The following is a 26,646-nucleotide window of genomic DNA, read 5'->3' on the forward strand; positions in this document are numbered from 1 at the left end:
GTCTTGTGGTCTTTTGCCATGATAACTGTCCAGGTGGGAGAAAATGATCTCCAAACATCTCCTGGACGATTTATATATCCCGATTTGTTCAGCACAGGTCAGAGGTGCGTTTAAGAAAGTGCCAAAAATCTGCTAATAGAACATGTCCCTGAAGTTCAAAGTCTGGACCTAGGAACGCGTTGCTGTGTCAGCCTCGCTGGAGAATGTGGGGCCATATGGCTGCTTGCGGAGGGAGGCAAGGCCATCGCATAATGACAAATTCATCAGCAGATGTCGGGAGACTGACACACAGCCCCTTCCCGACCAGGTGGGGAGAGCAGCAAGAGTGGGCCTCAGCCAAACCTCCTCTCACCAGGTTCCCTGCAGAAACGGGGTCAGCACCACCTGGGTGGTGCTGTGGATGCTCCCTGATAGTCTTAGCTTGGAATTTTAGGTATTGCTGCAACCAAAGCGAGGAGGTGAGCAGGGAAGTGACCACACAGAGGATGCTTGGATGTGGGGACACCAGCACCCATTGACAGCAGTGCAGTCCCCAGTGGACATCCCACAGCTCATCCACTCAGCTGTGGGATGGGATGCTCAGGGCTGTCCTCAGCGTCACCCCATGGCAACTGCAGCTCCGAGCGATGGGCTCTGCCCTCCTGCCTTGAGCACAGCCCCACGCTACGGGCAGGGAAAGGGGCTCAGGGATGCAGCTGTGCAGTGAAACCAAGCAGATGTGCCCCATCTTTATGCCAATCTGGCAGGATGCCACCAGGGAAACACACCCTCCTGCTGCTCCTCCCAAGAGCAGTAAGGTTGCAGGGACAAGCACCACTAGCCGAGGTGGCAGGTTGGGACCTCACATGGGGTGGCAGTACATGACTTACGTTGGCTCGTTGCCCCTGGCACTGCTGGGGCCCAGCCCGGCTCTTATCACAGAGACGTCTGCACATGGCAGAGCTGTTGTCACAGCTGTTGTCACCCCTGGACCATTGGACAGGGCTGAGATAAGCCAAACACACAGTCCAAAGGGCATCCCCTCTCCGCCAGGCAGGAGGCAAACCGTCAGGCGCCGGGCTATGCCCTGGAGGGGTGCAGAGCTGGGAAACACCTTTGAGAAACTAGGGTGACAGCACAAACTGCTGCCTTCCCCTTTTCTTGCTGGCTCTGGACCAGGCAGAGCCACGTGGACTGATCCTGCGCTGTTCTTAGGAAGATAAACAATCCCTGAGCTCTGCTGAAACATGGGAGCCTCAAAGCCATGCAGCACAGCAGTCAGGCCAGGCTGTCCCCAAAGCACACAGCTGGGGAGATGGGACACCTTCTCAGAGTGCGGGTGGGCACCTCATCCACCTGTGCAGCCCCACCTGACACTACATGGCTGCCGGGGGAGGGAGCCTTGGGATCTTCTCAGGACTCAGTCTTTCCAGTATCTGCCGCCCTGAGGGCCCAGTCAGGCCAAGCTGGGAAAGACCTGCAGCACCCAGGGTCCTGCTGCTCAGCCTGGCAGAGGAACCCAGACTACCACAGCCCACTGGCCTGGGAAGCAGGAGCTGCTGCACCCCCAGGAGCTGCTGCACCCCCAGGAGCTGTTTGCCTGCAGGGCCCTGCCCCAGCACCTGCAGATGAGGGCTCGCTCACTGCAGGAGGGGTGCTTTAAGTCATTTAGTGCTTTTTGCACAAGAAAGCCACGGGCTGCTCTTTTATCTTGTTCTCCCACCCCTATTATCAATAGTTTTTCTGGTCTGACTGGATTTCCCTGCTGCCACATCCCCAGGAAAGGGAGAAGGGGAGAAGGTCCACACAGCAGAGGTGAGGAGGGTGAACACTCCACCCTGGCACACCAAGGACCTGCCCCAAACCTCTCTGCAATTGGGGAACATAAATTGCATCTGGTAAGTCATCAGCACAGGGTTTTTTGTGCTGACCTGGAGCAGGCACATACCTCTGCCACATTCCCACAGTGCCTAGTCAGCCACAGCTGCTTGAGAGCAACACATCCAGAGGGAGCACCTGCCCCACGCTGGCAAGCCAGGCACTGGTGGCCAGCTCTGGCTGCTCTGTGCCTTGGTTTCTGGCCTGAGAAGGAGAGACAGGAGTGACAATCTGGATGTGCCGCCATGGCACAAGGCTGCCTTGAAGCCACGTGTGGCACATGCAGCGGCTCCCTCCAGCACCTGGCTGGGTTTGGTCTTGGCTACCAGCGCTAGCAGGCACCCCAAGTCCTAGGACACAGTGCAGAGCCCATCTCATCCTCGATTCTGGTCAGCCCAAGCCCGCTCTGTGGAGCCTGGCTCAGTGGGTTGGGCTGACCAGGAGTGGGGACGAGATGGGCTCTGCACAGCCCGCTCATCCCCAAGATGCATTCCTGTCCCCCAGCCCAGCAAGTCCCCATCTGCTTCCTCCTGTTTCAGACCCAGTCCCAGGCAACTACGTGCTGGCGGACATGGAGCCAGACACGGTCCCTGCTTCTGCCAGACAGACAAAGCAGTCACAGCACAAAAAGGAAAGAGGTAGAAACCAAACAAAAGATTCAAAGCCCTGCCAGGAAGGCAATACAGCAAGAGCTTCTGGGTGTTACGTGGATCTGTTTCCCACAACTTGGTGGGCAGTATTTAGAGGCTGTTAACTCTTGGGGAACCTAGGAGGAGTTAGACATAGCTGTAACAATGGCTCATGGTACTCACCAGCAGCTTCCCAGAAAAGCAGGGCTGCCACAACAGCAGCTTCCAGATGTGCCAAAGCACAGTTGTGTATCTCTTCCCCAAATCAGATGTCTCTGTTTAAAACTGGCAGACCCTCGAGCTCCTGGCTGCCAGTGGGGAAAGATGCTGCTAGTGGTTGGCACTGGGTATTGTGCCATGCAGGAGGAGTCACGGTGTCTGAGGCAACACTTAGGGTGTGACCTGATCTCATTGTCGGTCCTTCCGTTTGTGCTGCCTTCAGCACCATGCCACATTGCACTGAGGTCACACCTTTGCACACACTTGCAGCTGCAAGCGTGGCACTCACGGGTACCAAACCTCTTCTGTGCATGTCCCTACATACCCCCCCCCCCCCCCCCAAGGAGTTCCCGGGCCAGAAATCCTATGGGCAGGCAGGCCTTATAAAGCAGACACCGGGGGACAACAGTCTGATGCGGTGTGGGCAGCGCCAGTGCCAAACCTGCATGATGCTGACAGGTCCCTGAACAGGAGCTGCCACCTGGTGGCACTGGGACAATCCTGCTGGCCTGCCAGCTGCCAGGACCTGGATGGGGACATTGGGGTGGCCCTGCACCATGGCACTGGCTGTGTTCAGCTGTACTGAGGAGGCTAGGGGTACTTTGGCACAGGCTGGCATTGCTGCTTTCACCCAGGGACACGTCCCCAGCTGGGGGAGTGCCCAAGCCCTGAATCCTGGCTCTCGCCAAGTGTTCCAGCTGTAGCTGCTCTCCACAGGTTTTGCTCCATCAGTTTGTGCCAGGCTAGAAGGTGGCTGGGAAACGCTGCCTCCAAATCCCCTTGACTTCCCGTGGCCGCTCTAGACCTGATGCTGCAAGGTCAGGCAGCTCTGGTAAGACGCAGCTGGGTTTGTGCTGCAGGGGACGTGTCTCCATGTGTGCCACACCTCAGCCAGCGCATGGTGGGATGGGATGCCTTGGTGCAGTGGGCACAGCAGCAAAGTGAGGAGGTGAAGAGCACCACCAGATCAGAACTGCTTTTCTGGGACCAGAGAGGATGTGGGTTTGAGCTTGCTGGGAAACTCCAGACCACAGCAAAGGCCCTTTTCCAGCCAAGGTTATCCCTGAAAACACCAAACTGTTCCAGCTATATTGAGAGGAAAGCCTGGAGGGAACAGGTTCTGCTGAAGGGAAAGCCCCCTTGGAAGTTGCCTTCCCTTGACTCTGGGAAGCCTCAGCAGCACAGAGGTGCTGGGGCAAAGCATGGCCTGGGGGCTGCCAGCCCATTCCCAAAGCCTCCTTGCCCACCATGATTCCCTGGCTCGACAGGACTCGGCCCCGTCTCGCTTTCCAGAAGGAAACAAAAGAGGAGGAGGGGGAAGGGAAGGGCCTAAGAAAAACTTCTTCCAACTTCTTGGAAAGAGAAAATCCCTATTCAGGCAGGAAGAATACCCGTGCGGAGCTGGTCACTAAGCAACCCGTAGCAATTTGGTATGGCCACAAGGAACAAAGCTGCCTCACTGCCCACCGAGAGCCCAGCCAAGCAAGCAACGGGCTGGGAGAGCCTGCAGGGCCTGTGGATGGGGGACACCAGCCATAGACCACCGCTGTGAGGGGCTGAGACACCCAGCAGGGTCCAGAGCTCCTGGGTGCAGAAGTTTGTCCTCTGTCAGCTCTGGATGGTGACCAGCCTTTGTCAGGCTCCCACTTCACGGGGAGGCCATTTGCTGCTCAGGAAGGAATTCTGGTCTGCTCCAAAGCCTGTGGCTCCCCATGGGTCTGGTGCTCATGTGGGGCTACATACATCACTCCCAACAGAGGCATGGTGCATTTTGGATAATTCCCTGCTCCCACAGACACTGCATGGCTTGTACGGGCAGAGCAGCCAAGTGCAGGCTACACCCTCCCCCAGATAAGCCGAATTCTTCATTTAGATTGTCAGTGTGGGGGGTTGTCCTTTGCAAACAAGCTTAGTGAGACATGAGAAACTGCTTGCCTCTCCGCACAAGGAAGAAAGGGACAAAGGAAATCAGGCCTGACAAACCCTGCTGACAATCTGCACTGAAATGCCTCCCTTGGAGCCTAAGGGTTCCTGGAGATTCTGTTGTCCTCAACAGAAATGCTGCACAAAAGGAGAACTACTCACAGCCAGAGGCAGGTCCACTGGGACCAGTCAGTGTGCAGCTGGGCCCCCAGTCTAGAGCCTGATGAGCTGCCTAGACACCCAAAGTGGCTTTTCACTTGCATGTTGTCATGGGGGACACATCCAGCCCTTCATGCATTTATCTCCAGCTTCCAATACACTTGGACAGCAGTTGCTGGGACAAGGGCAAACTTTGCTGTTTACCCACTTCCTCAGGGAGGTGTTTGGCCAGGTGTGATCCCTGCCCTCTGACGGCAAGGTGAACAAGTGGGGGATGCTCAGGTAAGTCCACACAAGCAGAGCACTTGCAGATGGAGAGATTCTCATTAACACTCAGTCCTGCCCTTTACTCACTTCATTGTCTGCTATCTCAGCCTTTAAGCAACCACTTTGGACACATATTAAATAACCACAACTCGCAGGGCTGCAATGAAAGATCAGCTTGGCCAAAGTATGGCCATTTATTTTGCTGGCAAACCCCCTTTCAGAAGGCAAATAAGCTGCAGGCATGCTGGCTGCAACTGAGTTCCTCTCAGTGCAATGGGGTCAGGCACTCCAGCCAGCAGCAAGGACGACAAGCATCCAGCCCTGCACTTGGAGAGCTCCGACCTCCCCAGGCAAGAGGGAAAACACGGTGTTTCTGGCACAGCTAGGAGCCAAGCATGGCAAAGCCCAGCTAAGCAAGGACCTGGCACACCAGAACTGTGGCACAAAATCCACATCTCCTGCCATCAGGGGAGCCCCAGAGCAAGAGGTACCAAGTCTGGCATGCCTGCTGCGCCACAGAGAGCATTTACCTGCTCTTGAGATGACTGTGGTGCTCCTTTGGAGGTGTCATGACGAGGCCACACTGGGAAGCAGAAATGAGACTCATTCTCTCTCAGATTAGCCACCTGGAAGTGTCCCGTCCATCCTCTTTATCTGCAGGGAGCAGAGGAAGAGCAGCACCTCCAGGAATTAAGTCAAACTGAGACAAGATCTGTGTGTCCACCTCCATCCAGTGCCTGCTGAGAAAGCTTGCTTAGACAATAGACCCAACTCCAAAATGGGCACCACTAACGGAGAGGAACCATCCGAAGTAGCCCCAGCCTGAAAAGCATGTCCTTGCAGAGAGAGAAAATCTGCATGAAGATGCAGGACACTGGACCATATGTTACCCAGATCCATCCTGGATTCTTCTCTCCCAATACCAGTGCCTACAACCATCAGCAACAGTCTTGCAGCATAACCAGATGGAAAATTTTTGTTGGTGTGCTGCATTTTCTCGCTGTTCCTCTGCTCTGCAGCATTTGCACATTTGTAGAGACATTGTAAGAAAATAAAGGTGCTGAAGAAGGGAAGTATCTTTGTGAGAATGAAACGTGCCTGGAAGTCCAGAGTTAACCTTGGCTTTGGTGGTCCTCTTCTGTTCCCAGGGAGGTCTTGTTGAGATTTCCCAGGCAATGACCCCTGCCACACAGTCTCTGGATCTCAGGATCTCTGGTAAAGCTTCATTATATTCTCGTCATGAAGCCTTTTCCACACTTGCTTCTCCAGGCCGAAGTCATGGTTAGCGTAGAAAATCAGACGTTTCCAGTTCTTGTCATAGTAGTGATCTGAGTACTTCTCGTGACCCTCCGTGATGTAGCCATAGGCACTCACCTGGGAGACACAGATGGCTCACTGGGGAGAGGTACCAAGGACAGAAGGAGCCAAGTGAAATACAGGACACATTTTCCAAACTGTGTGGGAGGGAGCACAGGACAGGGATGCCAGTCAGGGTGCCTCCGGGTGACCCTGCATGGGGGTCCAGAAGAACTAGATTATGAACACTGGCTCCAGAGAGCCTGCTGGCCTCCCATGGCCTCCCTGGGAAGTAAGATGGCTCTCAGGCCATAGCAAGCTTCACAACCTCTACGTGAACTAGAGGGCTGTTTCTCTTGTCTTCAGTCTACTTCTCCACAGCTGACAAGAACCTATACACTCTCAAGGCAGATGACAGGCAGAGTTGCAGCCACCCCTGCTCTTATTCTATCCCTGCTTCCAGACAGTGCTGTGTGCAAGAATCATCGTGCCCTTACCCGGTCACAGAGATGGAGGGCAGTCAGCAGCAGGAAGGCCCCTGTTGTGGGTCTGTACAGCCGCCAGTAGGGCTTTTCTAGACTTTTAGATTTTAAAAACCTGCAGCAAGAGAGAAGCAAGCACAGAAAGCTGGGTGTGGTGGCTCAGGCTGGGCACACCTTGTCCTCCTGTAGCCTGCACGGCATCTTCCCTCCCTGCAACAGTTTGTGGTCATACAAGGCATTTCAGACAAGCCACAGTCTGTTCACACGCGCGGGTACCGCTGTGTCCTCAGTAAAGCACAAGGCCAGCCCAGAATCACCTGCATCACCTGCACTGCAAGCTAAGCCCAGCTTTGCCCCAGCTTTATGGAAGTGGTAGGTCTTGAGGCTGTGGTGATAAAGAGGGGGTAGGTTAAAGGATCTAGTACATTAAAGCCCACTCAAATCTGTCCTTTGCCTTGCAGCGCAGAAGTAGCTTTGAAGCTCCCTGGTATATTCTGCTCCCCATCCGCATTTAGGAGTGAAACAAGACATAGGAAAGGTGCAGAGGAAGGTCACAACACCCGCTAGGAGTTGCAGCATTTTATGCCAGCAGTTGTTAGCAAGGCAGGAGTCCACACCAGGAGAAAATAGCATTCGAGTCCTCCTGGCCTTGGAAAGGACCCAAGTCAGAGGGGAGACAGCAGAACAAGCAGGAAGATACAAGCCATCTGGTACTGCATTTGCCTTCTCCCAGAGAAGGCACAACTCGACTCTCACGGAGATCAAAGGGTAAACACAGCCAAAGCCGGACACAACAGGAGCTCTTCTTCCTTTGCCTCTTGGTCACGTCTGGCCCACAATTGGCAGATTTTACAATGACACTCACCGGCCAGCAAGCTTGTGAAAAGGATTAGAGAGGTGAAAAAGAGCAGCCAGGCCAGGCAAATGGGATACTGAAGAGGTGCCTATTACTGTGTTTGAGGGCACAAACAACTTCCCAAGTCAAGAAGGGATCTCAGGACAGAAGGGCTGTTACAGAGCCTGCCTCAAAGGTGCTAAGCAATAGGGAACATGAAAGGTTGCTCCTGAACTAGAATAGCTGTTCTGGCACTTTAGCAGCGCTCTTCCCAGCTCTAAAGTTGCCGTTTGCCCAGGACCTCTTCTGGATGCAGAAAGCCAAACTCTCTGACAGCTGTTCCTTCTCCAGCTCACAGATGCTGGACATCTACACTAACATCCCACTGCAGCACCACGGAGAATTTTAACTGGATGCACACTGATGAAGCTTACCCCCCAAATCTGGTGGTGTGGCTAAATTGCAGCTACAAGGGAGTGAGCTGTGAAGAGAGCGCCCAGAGACAGAGATGGTGCTGGCCAGAAAGCCCGTTAGAGCACATAAGTGCCAGCTCACCTGTTTTTCATGTATCTGAGGAAATCAGGGTGAACCACCAGGTATCTGTCCATCGTGAAATCTTCACTGAATCTCTCCCGGGGCCTCTGCCTAAGGACAAGAATGTGGAGGCTCAGGACAAGCTCCTATATTTCATCACAGCTGAAAGCATCAGCCCTGATGCACTGGGTGATAAAAGGAGAACCATAAACACTGACAAGTTGTTCTGCAACACTTCCCAGATTATGACAAAGCCTCCATAACCTGCGTGCATTGCAGAGGAAGAGATCAGGAAGGAGAGGCAACAGGAGACAGGAAAAACAAAAGCACATATGTGTATAGACAAGAATTGGTGAAATCAGGCCTTCATCCATGCGCAGGCCACCGTGTACAGACACCAGACCAGACAACAGCACGCGTTCATCCCAGAGGACCACAACGCTTTCTCCAAGCTCTGTCTGCACATCACTAAAATCAGCTATTTCTGGGAAGGTGGTATACTGGTTACAGCAGTGCTCAGAGCTGTGGAAGCAGTAAGCTATTTCTCCAGACAAATCTGCTGAGGAGGGATGCTTTAACCTAGCTTTACCCTGGCCTGCACCTCGGCAGGGCTGAGCACTGTGGAGAGAAAAAGGACAAAATACAGAGCTCCACACTGAAGGATGTAGAGGTGGGGCTAGTTTTGTTTACCCATAGTGGCTCAAGAATCCTTTCCTGATGTTCTTGTTCAGCAGAAGAGCCTTCAGCCACTCATAGTCTCTAGCTCCCTCCAGGAAGTGAATGTATCTGACATGCTACGGAAACAAGTGAGCATTAGTGAACAGCACAAGAGAGGTGCATCCTTTAAAAATGGAAAGCAAGCAGGCATTAGGCTCAGTGAGTTTCTCACACACACATCTTCGGTCTGCAGCATTTAACTATCCCACAGAAGCAGAATGGACATAACACCTGATGTGCAGCTACTTCTACACACCGAAAGGCCAGGGTAGGAGTGACACAGCTTACCACTGCAAATACTCACCCCGAGCCAAGCCAATGCAGGTTCCCTCACTAAGGGTAATGCTGAAGTGTTAGCTCAGCCCCTTTGCTCCTCATGCACGGCAAGGTCAGAACTGAAGGCCACAGACTAACAGCATCCTGTCAAAGCTGTGCATGCATACAGCATGGAGCTGACTTACTTTTCCCTGTGGGATGTTGCTGAACCCTCTGTGTCCCAAGATCTCAAGAGAGGACACCAGGGAGTAGGCTGTGAATCCATAAAAGGAGGTTTTTGTTCCCACATCTTTTTCGTAACCTTTGATTACAGCCCCGCTCACCCTGGCCAAGGAAATCAAACAGAGGAGCAGAGTTAGAAGGTCACCCTTGAAAACCCTTGCATCCATGTTCCCAACAGGAAAATACAATGGTAGTGTGGAGGAAGGGAGGATTAGGCCCATTTTGAGCTACATCTCTTGGTCCACAGGAGAGCCCCTGCTTTGGAGATGGCTCTTTACTGCTTATTTGTGAGAATCCAGGCTCTTCCTGTGTGCTTTGTAACTTTTTTTGGATCTCCTCCTGCCATCACTCATTTTGGCACTTGGGAGTCAGTGTAATACTAAAAGAGGTGAAGTTATCTAGCTGTAATCATCTGCTAGCCAGAATAAGCTATCTGTGTATCTTCTAAGAAGGAAGCCTGCCTTACCGGAAGATGTAGTCATGGGAGTCAATCTCCTGGCCCATCCCAGAGTTATTCAGTATTCCTCCATTTCCCACGACAGCACAGCTGATGCATGCTGGCATGCTGTTGTTGCTGTTGGCCAGGAGCAGCTGCTGGTGGGGATTCGGGGGCAGCAGGGACATGACTTCCTCCACCACTATGAAGCAAACACGGTGGAGAGTTAGCATCAAGAGCCTTCGGGATGGACACAGTGAAACCACCACAGTTTCCACCATGCAATCCACCTAGCCTGATGCCTTTGACAGGGAGATGCTGCAACCCCCCAGCTACTTGGCATAAGGCTTCTGTTGGGAGTTTGATGGTCCCATCCTGACATGCCCTGAGGGACTCACATGAATAATTCAGCTCCATAAAGCCATAGGGAGGTGCAAAATGCTCCAGGCGGTTCCACTCACTGTCATTGAAGTACCTCTTGTCTGTGAAGAGCACAATGTTGGGCAGGAAAAGATCTCGCAGCCAGTCAGACTTGGCAGCTTTGGCCTTTACTGATTCAGAGCAGGTCTTGAAAAACAAAAAGAAAACAATAAGGACTGATTAGCAGGGAGCTGATAAACCTGACTCCTGAAAGAGTACCAGTGCTTGTCTGCCTGTGTGTGAGATTATTGGAAAGAAGCATGGAAACTCCAGTGGCACATCAACCATTACCCTCAGTGTCCCTGTAACCATGAACATGAGGCATAATTTCAGCACTACATCAGTAATGAGCTGGTGAAAAGTCACCTACAAGGAAGCCAGAGTGAGCCCAGGTCTCCGAGACTTTCCTCTTCAGAACAACAGGCCTCTGATGCTCAGGTTTTACTGGCTTTAAGCCTCACTAACTGATGCAAACTACTATCTGTAATAGGTCTAACCTAAACATACCAGGTAAGGCTAGCAGTCCCTGTTGGCAACACACCTCACAAGGTCCTGGCCTCAGAGTGCACACGAGCAAACACATTGAGGTATATGTGAGATCAGATCATCTTTATCACTCCCTTGAAAGATGAAAAAAAGCATGCAAACAACGTGTTCAGTGTCATAAATGAATCAGAGAAGTGTGCAGCTGAGAAGGGAATCCAAACCAGCTTATCCTAACAAGAGGGGTCTCATTGTAGCTGACAAGAGTTAGGCTGTGTGTACAGATGGAGAGCAAGCAACTACACTACCCTGGTTTTTCCACCCGGTCAGTCTGGGCTCTACTTTCTTAGACATCTTCCCCAAATATCTACTGTAATATCCACTGAAAGACAAAACAGGAGACCAAGGGGACCCACATGCCCAGCTCAAGTGGACCCCACATTGCCAAAGCCTCGCTGTGTGCTCCGCGGCTGAGCTGGGCTCTTTGCTATGGGTGAGGACGACAATCCAGTCACAGCCTCAGGAGACAGCCCTCATTCTGCCTGTCGCAACAGGAGTTCAGTAAGAAAAACATTGTGGAGGGTTTCATATTGGCATCATTTCACTTGTAGCACATTTCAGGGCCAAAGACAGGGACATTCCCTTCCTGTTCAAGCTGTGCTTTGTACTGTCCAGGGCCTGGTACTTTTTGTGCCTCCACAGCTAGACTGGATCGATACCAGAGGAACTAGAGAAAAGTCTGATTATGCAGGAAATGAAGGAGGTGGGAATGCTTCTAGTCACTCCCTCTCTCTGCAGAATTAGAGATCAGGTGTGGGAGTGAGACTCAACATGTGATGTCTGGATCAGCATCTTCACTGAAGACCCTTCTGTGTGCATTTTCACCCCTTTTACATACTGGGGAAGGGTCTTCCCCACTGTCTCAGATGTTATGCACACCCAGATGCTCTGCAGCCTCAGTTACAGTGGAGGATGTTCTCAGCTTCCTGCTGTGAACTGCTGTCTCATATTTCTCTGCCAGCTCCTGCTCTGCACTTCTGAGATGGCTACACGTGCTCTGCAGCTCATCAGGTGAGAAGATGGGAGCATGTGACAGTAAATGAGCAGGATCACGGTGACCTAACCCCACTGCTAGAGGCAGTAACATTAGGCAGGTGGGATGAGGTACTGTCTCAGGTGGCATACATGCTCTTGGCTATATAATTCACCTGCTTCCATCATATATTGGGTGCCTTGAGACCATGTGGAGCCCAGGAAGAAGGATGCACATCCTGCTCAAACCACAGACTGGATCATCTGCCAGGCCTTTCTGCTGTGACTCAGTAAGGCTGGGCCAGTGCAGGAGCTCAAGCGTTTAACAGCCAAGTTCCATATTTAATAGTCACAGATCTTTGGATAACAGAAGTATCTTTGGGGCCAGTTGCTCCTCTCGAGCGGCTCAATGCACACTAAAGAGCACATCACATCAGCAAAAGAATGGCTTGCACTGCCAAAAGGGGCAATGGGGAATAACATCAAAATACTAGAAGGGAGACAGAACTTAAAAATAAAGCATCAAACAATAAAACTCATCTTAAGATTATTTTTTTTATCAGCCCAGCTCACCTACCTCTGCTTGCTGCATGTCTCCCAGGGCATCCTGGGAACCTTGGGGTTGGGGAATGGGATTAAATTTTTCAAGAGTAGCTCCTGCTCCAGTGGGAGATGTCTGAGCAGAACAATGTGGTGCTTGCAGCCCTGACAGTCCGCTGCAGCAATATCTACATTCCCCCCAATGCCACCAAAATGACACATGGCAGCAGTGGAAGACTGTGGCTCTGGGACTTTAAATGGGCAAACAGCTCATCTAAGACCACTGAGCCAGAGCAGGGGCACCCATCCCCTGCTCATCTGCCCATACCCTCTCTCCTCCCTAAACATGAGTAGTGTGTAAATGCCACTTAGACACATGTACAAAGACTCTCCTCACTCTAAAGAGGGTTACACACCTGCCCAAGCCTTCCAGCAATAGGAGTGCCAGGGAAAACTGCTCTGGCTAAGTTTTACAGAGTTACCAGCATAAGATGGGGGACAGAGACAGTACTGGGCACCACAATCAGCCCCATCTGCTTGTTGAGAACTTTACTACAGTTTACAACTTTCCTAAAGACCCTGTTCCTGGACCCAAGTAATTATGAGATACTCAAAGTTCACTTTAAATTAGTTCCAAACCCTCATAGCTACAAAATAAAGGTCAAAAATATGGTCAGAATGAGAGTTCAGTGCAAAACAGAAAAGAAAAAGGCAGGCGTTCAATTCCATGGCTGTTAAGACAACCTGATGGCAGGCACCAGAAATTGCATTTTGGAAGATCGCATCACTAACATAACCTATTCAGGCTGAGGTGATCACCAAAACTAACCTACAGAACAACACTCCCAACAAACAGGATCTGTAAGAAAACTTTGAAGCTGTAGCTGTGCAAGTGCTACTGCCTTGACAGGTACAACTGTATCATTTGAGATTCCCATCTTCACCTCTACCAAAATATGTCACCTGCACTGACCAAGCCTACGGTTGTTTCTATTTAACGAAGAGGAACAAAGCAAGACTGTTGAATGCCACATCCGTTTATAAATTATTTGCTCGGCTGTGATGAAGGCTCAATGTATTGCAGGAAAATCCTAGACAGCAACCCAACATGCTGGGACCATCTGTGTCATGGAGCTCTGAATGGGTAAAGAATCAGCTTGCTCACTATAGGTGTCTACACACAGAGTGGAAAATGTGAATTGGCAGCACCTGGGAAAGACTCTCCTCTTGTTGATAATAAACCACAAGAACATAAAAAGAGTTACTTTTTAACCACCATTTCTCCAATGGGGAACACATACACATAGTTGAATTTTTGCCAATATTGACAGAAACCCTAAAAATGGGAAGAGTCCCCACCCTACTGTCTCCAAAGCAGGCAGGTACATGCTTATCAATCCTCATCAAACCCTTCTTCTTTGACCTTATTTTGACTTTAATAGAAGCAACTAACAAAGCCTCCGTTCCCATGCACTGAGACTCTGCTTACCATCATGGTCAGCATCATTCTTCACAGCCTAGCACAGCACAAGTGTCACTGCTGCCCCCCCCCATTGCTGCCAAAGCTTTTGGTTTACTTTGGTACGTGTGTGCTGGGGCACACAGAGGAATTCCTATTCCTGTTCCTCACCATGACCCTCCTTGTTTTCTTTAGCTGGGCTGTATAAAACTGAGATCAAGGCAAATCTGGGGTTGCAAACCTGAGTCTTCATAGGAATGTAAATGTTCAGTTTCCCAAGAGATCAGGTTAGAAATGAGATGCCTGTATGACCATTTAGTATCAGACATCTAATGCCTGCTCGTACGCATCACAAAGACTAGATGTGACCCACCTTACCTTAGGGTGCCATGTCACAGGGAACATACATGTCATATTGTGTGCTTAAGTCCCCTATGCAATATATCAAGGCACTTATGAGTGGGACCACCTGGTAGCACATGTAGAAAGACAGATATTTTCCCCAGCATCTTATGCACCTGAACTCCAGAAAGGGCTTCTACGGCTGACTTTCAAAGTAACCCATGGAAATATGTGCAGTTGCAGTAAGTTCCCATACTGGAGCATGGTGGAGGACTGGACAGGCTAATTGAGTCGTTACATATAGGTCTCCCTCTCTGGGTCCCAGCAGCGTCTGCATATACCAGTGAGTTGACGTACCAGCTTGAAGATCATCCTTGACTGCAAAGAGCACACATGCCCAGGAGACAGCAGACAAGGAGGTCAACAAGGAGGCATCAATCTTGGTGAAAACACAGGGCCATCTCACCTACCGATGGTGGAGATGAATTGTCCAGCAGGTACCTGTCCTCGAAATCCCACTGTGGCTCAGACTTGAAGTCAGCAGCCCTCAGTTTCTTCTTTTTTGTCACGGCTGCAGCCGGAGGAACAGGTCTTAAAATTTTCACTGATGCAGGAGGCTCTTCTGGCTTTATTTCGTCTTTTGATGCGTTCTTTTCATGAGCTCCCTTCACCCCAGAGGATGGTTTCACTGTTGCCTTCTCCTTCGCTCCCTCCACCATGGGAAGTGGTTTCACTGTTGTCTTTTCCTTGGCTTCTTGCACCCCTGGGGCTGGTCTCACTGTTGTTTTCTCCTGGTTTCCCTGCACTCTAGGGGCTGTTTTCACTGTTGCATTCTTAATTCCCTCCAGTCCAGGAACTAGTTTCACAGTCATGTTCTCCTTGGCTTCCTCCACCCTGGTGACTGGTTTCACCATTTTCTTCTGGTCCTCCTTTCCTTCCCATTTTGATGTCCTCTCAACCATATCTAGCTTGAGCCTGGAAATGTCTCTCCCCAAAGTCATCTTTAAAAATCTCCTTGAGTTCCCAGTGTCAGAAAAGTTTAAATCCTGTTGCTCTTGAGTGTCCACTTGTAGCATATCTGGGGCATCTTGGAAAATGCTGAGTTGCCTGAATGCAATTAAAGGAAAAGAAGACATATCACACACACTTCCCACATCTTCCAGCCCATTTCTAGTGCTCTTGATTCTGAGCACTGCTCTGTGCTTCAGAGCAACCACTGAACATGACAACCATACCCAGAGGGCATGCCTTGGCAGCTGCTGCTGAGTTTCTGTAGGATGCTGTATGCAGGGGTCCTCAAACTACGGCCCACGGGCTGGATACGGCCCCCCGGGGTCCTCAATCTGGCCCCCGGTATTTACAGACCTCCCCTGCCCCCCCCCCCCCCCCACACACACACACGGGGGTTGGGGGGGAAACCAAGCAACCGCAGATGACTGCCTGCCACTTCATCCATGCACCGACCCCCTGTTTAAAAAGTTTGAGGACCCCTGCTGTATGAATTCATTTTCAGCTTTGCCCCTGAAGTGTTATTCAGCTTCCCACACCATTCTGGCCTGTATACCACTTCTCTCCCCACTAAGCAAATCCCAGAGGCTACACAACGTTCTCAGCACTTGGCTCCTGAAACATCCACACTAGCAGTAACTACAAACCAGTACAGAACAGCTTTGCCCTGTGCTGGGCAGGACGTCTGGCAATGTCCCCAGAGCACCGCAGGACAGTTTTGGAGATCCTGAGCTAAGGACATGGTACACACCATGAAGGCAGCCATCTGGTTCTCTTCTTTGCCAGCAGAGCCACGTGCTTCAGCAACAAAGCATAAAGATCTCCCAGAATTCAGTAAGGGAAGTGTAATAAGAAGTGAAAGACTCCTTTACCATACACCACTTCTTAAACATTTGGGGCCAGAAGGCACTTCTTTCTCTCCTCCTCCCACTCAGCCAGCTAATGCAATGGCCTCACCCAGCACTCATAAGGTACACACATCTTAAGACCAGCACTTTGAAGCTATTCAAATACACTGTGAAGCTTAAAAACGTAAAGACCTCTGCATTTTCAGCAACTGCCTCTAATACTGCAGCTGCCCTGTTGCCTGATTCAGAGGCACAGGCAGGTACAAGGATATCGTAGGAGGATACAGCTGCCAACAGCAGAAGAGCCACCTGCAGCAAGACTGGGCTGAAACCCAGCAAAAAAATCAAGGCAGAAGTGGAGGATTTTTGTCCCAAACATTAATTCTTATCTGCACATGTCTGGAGGGTGGAACAGGAAAAAGGAAGGTGAAAAATTTCTGCAGCTGAGCTTTTATGTACAGCAAAGCTTTTCAGGATAAACCAGCACAGTTGTGGCAGTTTGATTTCACACTCATGTTCACCCTCTGCATGACACATTTGTTTTGGAGAGCTGTGGATTGCTTCCGAGGTGATAAATGGGAAGAAAAAGCACCTTTGCAGATAGCAGGCTGTAGATAACAGTTCAATTGCTGCTGAAGTTTCAGAGTGGTATGGCATTCATTAAAGTGCTCAGGAAATTATCAGCTAAGGAGGTTTTTAAAAATCATTTTGTACCAGATAAATATTTGAACGCTTCCAACGCTATTTCTAAGAAAAAAGGTTGTAGTAAATGGCCTATCAGCTCTTCCTCTACTTCCCTACATAATCATTAACAGTTTCAACTAACTATGCAGCAGTTGCTCTCCACCATAGTGCTTCATGTATAAACTTGTGCTACTGTTTACTGCCTAATAAGAGGAAAGATTTTATATATACACTTTAAGTAAAAAGAAATTTGGTAAGGTAGCTCAGGCAGATCTTAAATCCCTGGATGATCTTCTGTTGTATTTTTAAGATGACATTTAAAATTTTGAAATTAAACAGCAGAGAAAAATGAAACAGGACAGTATGACAAACCACCCCCTACCCCAGACTTTCCATATATGCTGTCTTGTAGGGCACAGAGTCCACCCCAGCTTTAATTTCAAATACTGTCCCAAATATACAGAGACCAAAATGTAAAACTGAGGGCCCTTCACACCCAAACCCTTACTCCCTGCAGTCAGACCAACATGGCCAGGCACTCATGCCTACAGAGGACTCTGCTCTCCTGACCAGCACTTTAAATGCAGACAAATGGTCAAAGCAGCTCATCAAATTTCAGGCTCTAGAGTCCATCTGGCAAACAACTGCAGAAGCTCAATGACATTTACTGTCATTTTCCTCTCCATTTACAGAGCCCTAGGACAAATAGAGGATAAAGCCATGAAAACGCTGCTTTGTGTAGTTTATGTTACATATTAAGGTACATAAATAGAACTGACACACAGATAACCACATACAGCGTGTGCCTGGTTGTGTTTTACTTAAGTTGCAAAAACATGGACATTTCCATTACCTGAAACTACAGCAGAATGAAATGCCTTCAAGCAGCTGGGCATGGAGACCCAGTTCTTGTCCCAGCTCTGGTACTGATGGGCTTTGTGATAAAGGACAACTCACTTCATTTCTCTGCACCTCCTCCTCTCCTTCTCCCCTGCCTCCCTTGTGCAGATTCCGACCTCTCCAAACTGATCACTGTGCCTGTGGTGTCAAGTCGCTGGAGCTGAGCTAAACTCATGCCACCTCCAGAAGAGATGTAGGTGTTCCCAGCCTCTCCCCTCCTGCCTGCCCCCACAGCATCAGCCCTGACAGGACAGAAAACTAATCCCACCAAGAACAGCCAGACAAGCTCACCAGGACAGGTGGGGCTATATGAGTACTGGTGGGGAGACTGAGGAGCAGTGCTTCCTATGCATAAGGTGCCATGCTTGTAGTAGGAAAGGCTCAGGTATCTGCTGTGCTCATGCCAGGAACAGTGCTTCATGCCAACAATGCTGGAGACATTTTACTGCATGGCAATTCCCTCCACACCCACTGCTGTAGTATTTACTTGACCATTTACATAAAAAATAATATATATATATATATATGCATCATGTCTGCATGACATTGGTCTCCCAGTCTGCAGCATATCTGTGTTAGGAATCAAACGCTGAACTCACTGTAAATTCAAAGCTATCCCACCAAATTCAATGCCCAGCAATACAAACTGGGCTAGGGCTGAATGAGATCCTTCTGGAAGTCACCAGAAACAGCAAATACTATGTAGCGTCAAAGTACAAAAACAGCATTAAGAAAGAAAAAGCTGCTTTCTCAAACAGCTTCACATGGAAACACTGGAAACTAGCAATCCAGCAGGTGCAAGTTTTTGACTGTGGAACTTCCAACACTGTGCTCCAATTGTACACAACATGGTCTGCTAAAGCAAAGTGGTAATCCAACTCAGATCAGAATTGCAAGTTTCAGCGTAAAAAGACACAAAGACAGAGAAAGAAAGCAAGCAAAAGCACCTGACAGTGTATATCACAAAGAAGCTGGTCTCCTACCTGAAAGTCCTCATCTTCAAAAAGCCAAACAAGGAGCTGAAATTAGTAATGAAGACACAAAAGTGTATTAAAACAATGAGCCAAATGAGGGCTCTGGGAATTTTAGGAAGCCTTCTCCTGAAAAAACACATGGTGAGATGCCTGAGAGCTACAAAGGCTCGGCTGCTGCTGCCCAGAGGTGCTCATCAGCAGTGCTTTTCCAAAGGTGTGTTTGAATGAGTGGGTTGGTCTTCTCTCTGGATTTCCGTACAAGAAAACAAACACCCTCTCTCCCAGCATTCCCAGACTTTCTACACACAGGTCCAATTTCTGAAACAAAACAGCAGCTTTACATTGTTTCCATCTACCACACTAAGCTTATTGCAACACAGAGTGGGAAAAGAAAACCTTTTACTGCAAACAATGGAAGTTTGCTACGTTCTTCTTAACGGGGTTAGCCCAGCCTAATCTGCTGGAAACATCACTGGGAACATTCGTATGAATTAAGGAAGTAGCCATAGTTACAGCCAAAGAAATTAGTTTTCATACTACCATCTGTCCAAGGGCCCAGGCAAGATTCTAGGCATAATCATAAACATATCTTTATTTTCTTCTTCATGCATTAGTTGCTTATAGCTCCAATCTAGAAGCATCCCTGCCCCCAGAAACTGATGGCTACATACACATCCATTTTACCTTGTGATTGCTTTGAAGTAAGTCAAATAAAGAGTCCTTGCAAGTCCACCATAGAACAGAGGAGTTTGTGTTTAAGGGCAGATTAGTGCTTGGGTAAAGCATCAGAGGACAGGGCTTAGAGTCAGACAGCCCCATCCCTCTCTAATAAAGCTGACCTGCCTTTAGGGCAACTGGAAAAACTTCAATCCCGCATTTCACTTGTGTGAAAGGTGTCAACTCCATCACAATCTAACTGCACTATTTCTGACAAACTTGTTACACAGGCCTGCCTGCAGCTCAGGTTCCCAAGCTGAATCAAGTTTGCCACTTCAGCTCTGAGCTGCTTGTAGACAAAGCAGCAATACACATTCTTCAGCTGCTCTTCTTTTTGAGCTTTCAGTCAAGCTGCCTCCAGTACCAACACTAGGACTAGTCTTTTGACTTTTGAATGATCCCATCATTTCAAAGGGATCACTGAGCGGGCGGGAAAGGATAGCTATGTCAGTTGACAACTAAAACAGGACCTGGATGGATTTGAGTCTGTGGCTAGCAGTAGAATTTAAAAGAACTAAATCACCCTGGAGACCCCCACAGCACCACTCCTTGAAATCCAGTTGGTTTCAATGGAGCATCTAATATATCTGAATTTTTATTCCACATGACACCAAGATAAATTTCATGTTTCTCATATCTGTGAACTATGCCATCATGGACAGACAGACAATTGCCTTCTGCATTACTGCCCTTAGTGGGACTCTGGTCATTTGGATTTTTTACAGTACAACCAGGCTTTGCCCATGAACAGTGTCAGTTAAAACAAAGCTTCACTAATGCCACACGCAAATGAAATGCTCCAAGAGTAATGAATCCCTGCCACAACCTTAGGAGTTTGCACTACGCTTGGTTTGAGCTATGAGCATATTCAGACCTGGGATATGTTGCTTCTTATTGATAGGTAGCACCTGACAATCAATCTCCCCATCCCAAGTTCCACAATACGTATCTCATCCTCTTCATGAAAATCAGTGGTCTGCCTGGAGATTGAGCTTTGGTAGTCCAGAATACATCTCCCCACCAGCAAAGGGAAGATTAGCAGAGATCAAGACCACAGCCAGAGAAACGATTACCTGTGCCAGAGATGCCGTTTTACATGCTACAGCAAAGGGCTATTTTAATTCATGGGGACCTGTTAAATATTAACCCTGACAGTTCAAGGCGACATGGCTATATCGCTTCTTACAACATAGACTGCTGTTGCACAGCTCTTCTTAAAAATTAAGCTCAGATATAAAAAAGCTTTTGTTGAAAATCTCAGAAGCTAGCACTCACACTGTTACTGAATACACAGAGAACTGAAAATGTTTGCTTTAAGTTACAGGAAAGCCAGTCAACAGGTTTCATACTTACCTTGTACCCCCCTCCATGCATCACAGCAAAAAGCTGCAAGGTTTCCCTTGCTCAGTAGTAGCTGCATTTCTTTATTGTCCATACTTCCTGACAAGTTATTCTCTCTAGATTTAAGTGCAAGACATTGGTTATCAGAGGACCTAGGAGAGAAAAATGAAACAATAACACAGGTTTGAAAAGCCCTTGAAGAAACACAAGGGAGGTTGTTAATCCAGGGTACAACCCTGCCGCCATCTACAGCAAAACATTTTGCTATTGCCCAAACTGAGCATAGGATCAAAGGAAATCCACGGAACAATTACAGGCACTGAGAAAGGGATCAGCCAAGATTTTGCCATATTCCTAGGTGGCCCTCACTAGCTCCAGGCAATTATAGAGAGGTGGGCTACAGGTCTGAGTGTGCAGCAGGCAAGTAGCAACTCTGTGCCCACAAGATCTCCAACAGGACATTCTTACAGGAACCAGTACCGGAGACCTGAAGCTCTGACATGCAGCATGCATCGTAACGGCTTCACTTTAGCCTTCCTCTTTCAAGCCCTATGCATCTTCAGGCATAATGCTTGGAAGAAGCCGCTTGTGTGCAACTACAAGACTTTTTTTGTTAATAGGGTCCCAAAGGGAAATTCTGGAGGCAGCAAACATTTTCCTTCAACCTCCTCCATGTAACATTACTGTGAAGTCAAGACCCACAAGGGATAGCAAGATTCCTACAACCAGAAAAAGACAGCTTTCTTTGCTTTTAAAGAACTGGGCTGGCAATTGTGGAGAGCATGTCTGTAGTACTCCGTGTTCACGAAAGACTGTGCTTGGGAGAATATCCAAATCCGCGGCAAGCACACTGGCCAAAAGCAGACTTGCTATGCAAAACACAGAGCTTTTCACCTTCTTGGTATAGAGAAAAGAAAATCTGTACTGGCTTTCACTTGGCTTGGAATTTCATCCTCCTCCTTGCCCACTGCTGAAATTAGTCTGTCAGAGCTCAGGCTGCCAGGCTGGTTAGCTCAAACATGAGGTCACACTGGGAAATGCGGATGTATTGCAGCTCCTCAGGGATGGCCAGGTGAAAACTGGAACAAGTTGCCCAGAGAAGATGAACACTGCCAGGAATGGGGAATCCTCAAGGCCAGGCTGGATGTGACTTGGAACACCCTGGGCTAGTGGAAGGTGTCCCTGCCCATGGTAGGGGGGGTTGGAACTAGATGATCTTTAAGGTCCCTTCCAACCCAAACCATTCTATAAAAAGTGAGGCCAAGAGCAGAGCTTCTCCCTTACAAAGCTCTGTAACCCTGGGGATACACAGGGGTCCCAGCCCACAGACAGGAAGATAATAAATAAAGACTGCACCTAACACAGGGGCTGGAAACCTCTCAAGGGTCACAGGCCAGATGCCAGCCTCCTCTTTCAAACAAGGTTTTTAATGTTCTCTGGTAGTCCTACTGGCAATCCCAGGAGATGCTGCTTCTCTCATGGTGTAGAGATTCTGAGCTCAGCACCATTACTCCATGCTCAGTGTGTCCAGCTACCAATATCAATGCCCACACCAGAAGTTCTATTCTTTAGTTTGTGAAAACAAAGATTATTTTTTTTTTTCTAATTCCACCTGGGATCATCATGTGAAGATGGTTATCTGTCAGCCCTTTTCCATCTCCAATACTCCATTTAATTCCACACCTACTTAACTACATCCTGGATAGATAAAAAGGGCAGATTTCCCTTTCTGTTTTTTTTCTTCCATTTGTTTTTTTATTTTTAATGAACAAACTTTATCTCCATTAGATCTTAAGCTGTGTGTGTTGTGGGTGTTGGCTAGAGTCTGAACTACGCCAGCAATTTATCTGCGTGCATGTTCTCCAGAAGGCTGTGTATTAAATCTTGTTTACTTGCTTGTGCACTGTATGCTTTCCATTTTCCCATGGCTCTGGGCTAGGGAACAGGGGATCACAAGATATGCTTTAAAAACAGAGCTCTTCTACAAATTGATTAAGCTTCAACATAGGACAAACTTGTCTTTCAGTGATGTCCACAACATGCCAAAATGAGTACTTGACTGGAAGCCTGTGGAATAAGAAGCTGCTAAAACAGCTTGGGAGTTGTTTGGACTGGTTCACAGTATTACTTGATGCTATAAGAACTGAGTGAGTTATAACTGGGAGAGAAAAAGAATGACATTTCTTGCAGTCATGCCTGTGAGTTAGCAAAGGCTTGGCTTGAAAAATGTTAAGATTCTTGTTTTCCCCTCCCAGTTCAGTAGTCATCTTCAGAAGCACATGCTTTCAGGCTGGGAATTCAGAGAGGAAAGAAATTACAAGAGCATGCTCTGCACAGCCATTCATCTTGTTTTCACCAAACAAAACTAATAGCCCAAAAACTCCCAAGCTTGTCTTAATTCCCCACTCCCTAGCCATTTTTCAGCTAGCCCATTCCCTTTTGCAGCAAACCTTCTCACAAAAACATGGAACAAACACCCAGAGACAACAGGATTTATCGAGACAAAGCCCCCACCTCTTCTACTTGCCAGAATACCTGCAGATTTGCTACAGAGCAAAGGCACAGAGAACTGTGCCAGGAGGTGGGGAACAGCTTAGTGAGCCAACTGATCCGTGTTCTCCATTGGCTGAAATGCCCCAGGAGAGAGCGAGTGTGACTTTCACGGTGGAATGCTAACAGGCACCTTTCTGTCCACACAGCAGAGTTGCAGAGAATGCAAAACTTTGAGGGGTTTTTTAGTGCTGTTTTGTCTGCTTGGTATCCAGCCTCACCCAGTTAATGCCCCAGTAAAGAAACTGCTTTGAATTTATGTTGTGACAGCAGGTAATATGGGTCCAAGCTGGAATATTTCCCTCTCCCACACAGTAATGGAACCATAGGCAGGCTCTTCTAGCCAGCTCCCATGCACCAGGGAAAGTCCGTGCCTAGAGAAATCACTGGGGGATAGGGTGTAAGTGCTCTGAAATTGGCCATATTATAGCCTCTGGTCACTCGAACGTGTTTTAGTTCTTTCTGCAAGCACAAAAACTACTCAGCTACTGAGCATGTTCCTTATGGCCACAGCTATAGGTACTAACCACTCTGTATTGAGTGAAGCAGACTGTCTTACATCACACTGCTTTTCTGCTTCTTGAGCTCTTGCCATTCACCCCATCCTTCTTAAGCTACAGCACTGAAATGGCTCTGGTGCCTGCATTCCTTTCTCAGATACACAAAGCTGAGAAGACTGATGAGCCACTTCATTTGAGAGAATTAAAAAAAAAAACCAAGAACCAGAAAAATACACTCCCAGTATCAATGCCTGGAAACATCAGCTGGAAAGAACCAGGGATCCTTTATTCAAATGCCTCCCTCAACAAGCTTTTTGTCTGTGCCATCCCAGCAGGAAGCCTAACATATTGCCCGAGAGCTGACAGAGATACAAACTGACACCACTTCAAGGCTGATATGGATTGTGGGATTTTTTTCCTCTTTAAAATCTGTTTGATGGAAAGGAAGAAATTATTCTGCTCCTTGACTAGGAATCTCTCGGAGAGCTGTTCCCCCAAGAAGCAAGGCAGTACTGCAGACAGGCGAGGAGGTAATTTATTAAACTCAGGGCTAACTGACCTCCCATCAGAAAAGCAGCCTCCCCAGTTCCTGTCCCTGACAGCTGCCAGGAGTAGGAGCATTCTAGGACTCTCCACTGCTCCAGAGAAACACAAGAATCACAAAGCTCAAATCACTCTCTGTACCCTTGGCAAAAAATGCAGCTATATTATCTCCACACTTCACATCTGGCTGCAAAAATCAGGCCCTGCACAGATATGAACTGCAGAACCACATCTGTGCAGGGGTCTACTAATTTTAGAGCCAAAAGTGAAATATTTCTTGCTACAGGTCTTTCCCACACTCTTCCACCGACTTAACATCAGAAACCATCCCTCTTGACATCTGGTAGGACAAATGTGCCATTTGGCTTCATTCTGGATGAAAAGTGCTATAGGAATGCAAAATGTAAGTCTGCTTCTTGAGTGGTATAAATCACAGTGTCCCTGACTTACACTTGAAAAAAATGGGGCCTCGCAGTGCCTTCATCTCTGTTCCTGACAGATACATCAGAGAAGTGCAGTCACATTTTTAGCTGCCACAGTAGCACAGCCACAGGGTCCTGTGAGAAGCAAGATGGGCATACTGCTGGGAATCACATGCTTCTCTTTCCTTCTGTCTTTTGTCTATTGTCTTCTATTTAACAGACATTTATTGTCTTCTGCTGCTGCTTTGTTTAGATACCTCGAGGGTCCAGTGCTATTTATCTCCACCCTCCTCCTATTAACTTGACAGAAGCTTTTGCCAGCCATGGAGAGAAGGTAATTCTTTGCCACAACTGCACTACATCTATCAACCTCATACTGAGAGAAGCCCAGGCACAGTAATTGCTGGGCAGGAGAGCACCACACTGTGCTACTGTAGTGGAAATGTGAGATCTTTGTGCTCAGGAAGGGCATGCCATTCTCTCCTGGTACCCTAGGAGCTGCTTAGCATCTGTTCAATTGGGATTTGTCTCACAGGCGTTAGATCTCTGGGAAGGACACTCCTGTTGCACAGTCTCAGCCAGGGCCAAGAGGATCAGCCAGTCTGTTTCTAGTAATGCTGCTCAATGACATTATTCATCTCCTCCCATACACTGCACCTCCTAAAGATGGGTGTCACTAGTGAAAAGCGTGGCACAGAGAATTCAGACAGGACATACAGTGACTGTGCTTGTTCCTAGCTCTGCAGCTTGCATCTCAAGCCTTGTGTCCCCAATTTTTAGTTATCAAATGGGAATGACCAGGCCTACAACAGGAACGGTCTAAGCTGTGTTGTTAACAGGATGATGTCAAATTCAGGTGGTGTCCTGCCCTTACAACTCTCTCTGTAGCGAGCATTTTGCACTCACTGAGACACTACCCATTCATCTAGAGTAAGTTACACTACAGAGGCACAGCAACAAAGGCTGGAAGAAACATCCTGGAAGGTCATCCCATGCTGCTCCAAGGTTCAGTGATATCTAAACCAGCCCTGTGACTCACAGCAGATGTCAGTTGGGGCTTGTTTATCTTTTGGCACTTGAGGTTTCCCTCCCTCTCCCTAAGCAATCTACTACTGCGTCACACTCCATTGACCATCATCTAGGGCACCCTCTTTGTTCCACCCCACCTTTCAGCTTGGTCAATGTTTGAGTTCATATTTACACCTTGATATTGTAACCATAAGTAAACACAAGCCCAGTTAACCACAATAATTAGTATCTTAAGAGTAAATGCACAAAACAGTAAAGAGCAAGAGGACACCGAAAGCTCTGTAGAAAAATAAGGACTGTGGAAAATGACTCTTCTGGTTGTTTAACTACATGTATGATTCTGTGAAACCATATGGTAAAATGCTCTGAGAATCCAAGGGCAAATAACAAGCCCTGGGGTTTATAAACTTTATGTAATTTATGCTAAAACACTTGCAAATTACCTTACTGTGTTTCCTGCAGTTGACATTGAAAGGCAGTCATTGCTGAGAGGAGTATGATGAGTGATGCTACAGCACCACACACTTTTCCAGACAGAAGGTCTCTGAAATAAACAGAAAGGAGTATTAATGATGTACGGAATTAGACTCTATAGCTCAAAAGTTATAAAGTAGGTATGTTTATTGCGTGCAGATGCACGGGGGGGATCGCCCCTCCACAAGCGTGCGTACCCGAAGTGACGAACCATCTCACATTTATACAATAAAACAAATGAATATTCAATTAACGCCTATACATATTCGTTACCTAAACCCGCTTACTCTCGCTTCGTATGTTAATTATCTTATCAGTCCTTTGCCTGGAATGTGGTGGTCTTGCAGGTTTGTAGGTGATTCATGTCCTTGTGACCATCCGATCTTCTCCAGCAAGAAGCCTTAGCACTCCCTCCCTCTAAATAACATTGGAATGTCTCTCATCCTTTTCTCATCCTTTTTATAAATAGCCCCTTTGTTAGAGGAAGAAGGGTAGGTGTCTCCTCAAAGCTGTGTGAGTATGTGACCA

The 26,646-nt window shown here is 48.3% G+C and overlaps 1 protein-coding gene across 7 annotated transcripts in view; it reads right to left on the bottom strand.

Annotated features, from left to right (window-relative positions):
• Positions 1–5,217: 5,217 nt before the first annotated feature.
• The window catches only part of ST6GALNAC1 (ST6 N-acetylgalactosaminide alpha-2,6-sialyltransferase 1), a 29,768-nt gene continuing 8,339 nt past the window's right edge, over positions 5,218–26,646 (bottom strand). The window contains exons 2-12 of one of the 7 annotated variants that reach the window (XM_040579304.1): positions 26,088–26,188; positions 20,613–20,752; positions 18,552–18,587; positions 14,599–15,235; positions 10,251–10,419; positions 9,883–10,054; positions 9,380–9,518; positions 8,892–8,995; positions 8,223–8,312; positions 6,848–6,947; positions 5,218–6,428 (exon numbers count right to left, since the gene is read on the bottom strand). In XM_040579304.1, the coding sequence (XP_040435238.1) occupies positions 6,258–6,428; positions 6,848–6,947; positions 8,223–8,312; positions 8,892–8,995; positions 9,380–9,518; positions 9,883–10,054; positions 10,251–10,419; positions 14,599–15,235; positions 18,552–18,587; positions 20,613–20,629 (1,635 nt within the window). In that variant the 5' untranslated portion in view covers positions 20,630–20,752; positions 26,088–26,188 and the 3' untranslated portion in view covers positions 5,218–6,257. Of the gene's footprint in view, positions 6,429–6,847; positions 6,948–8,222; positions 8,313–8,891; positions 8,996–9,379; positions 9,519–9,882; positions 10,055–10,250; positions 10,420–14,598; positions 15,236–17,521; positions 17,914–18,551; positions 18,751–20,612; positions 20,753–26,087; positions 26,189–26,646 lie in introns of those variants that run through there. The other 6 variants (XM_040579313.1, XM_040579298.1, XM_040579289.1 and 3 more) reach the window with 6 other exon arrangements.

Source organism: Falco naumanni, chromosome 1, assembly GCF_017639655.2.
Source record: "Falco naumanni isolate bFalNau1 chromosome 1, bFalNau1.pat, whole genome shotgun sequence".
NCBI lineage: Eukaryota > Metazoa > Chordata > Aves > Falconiformes > Falconidae > Falco > Falco naumanni.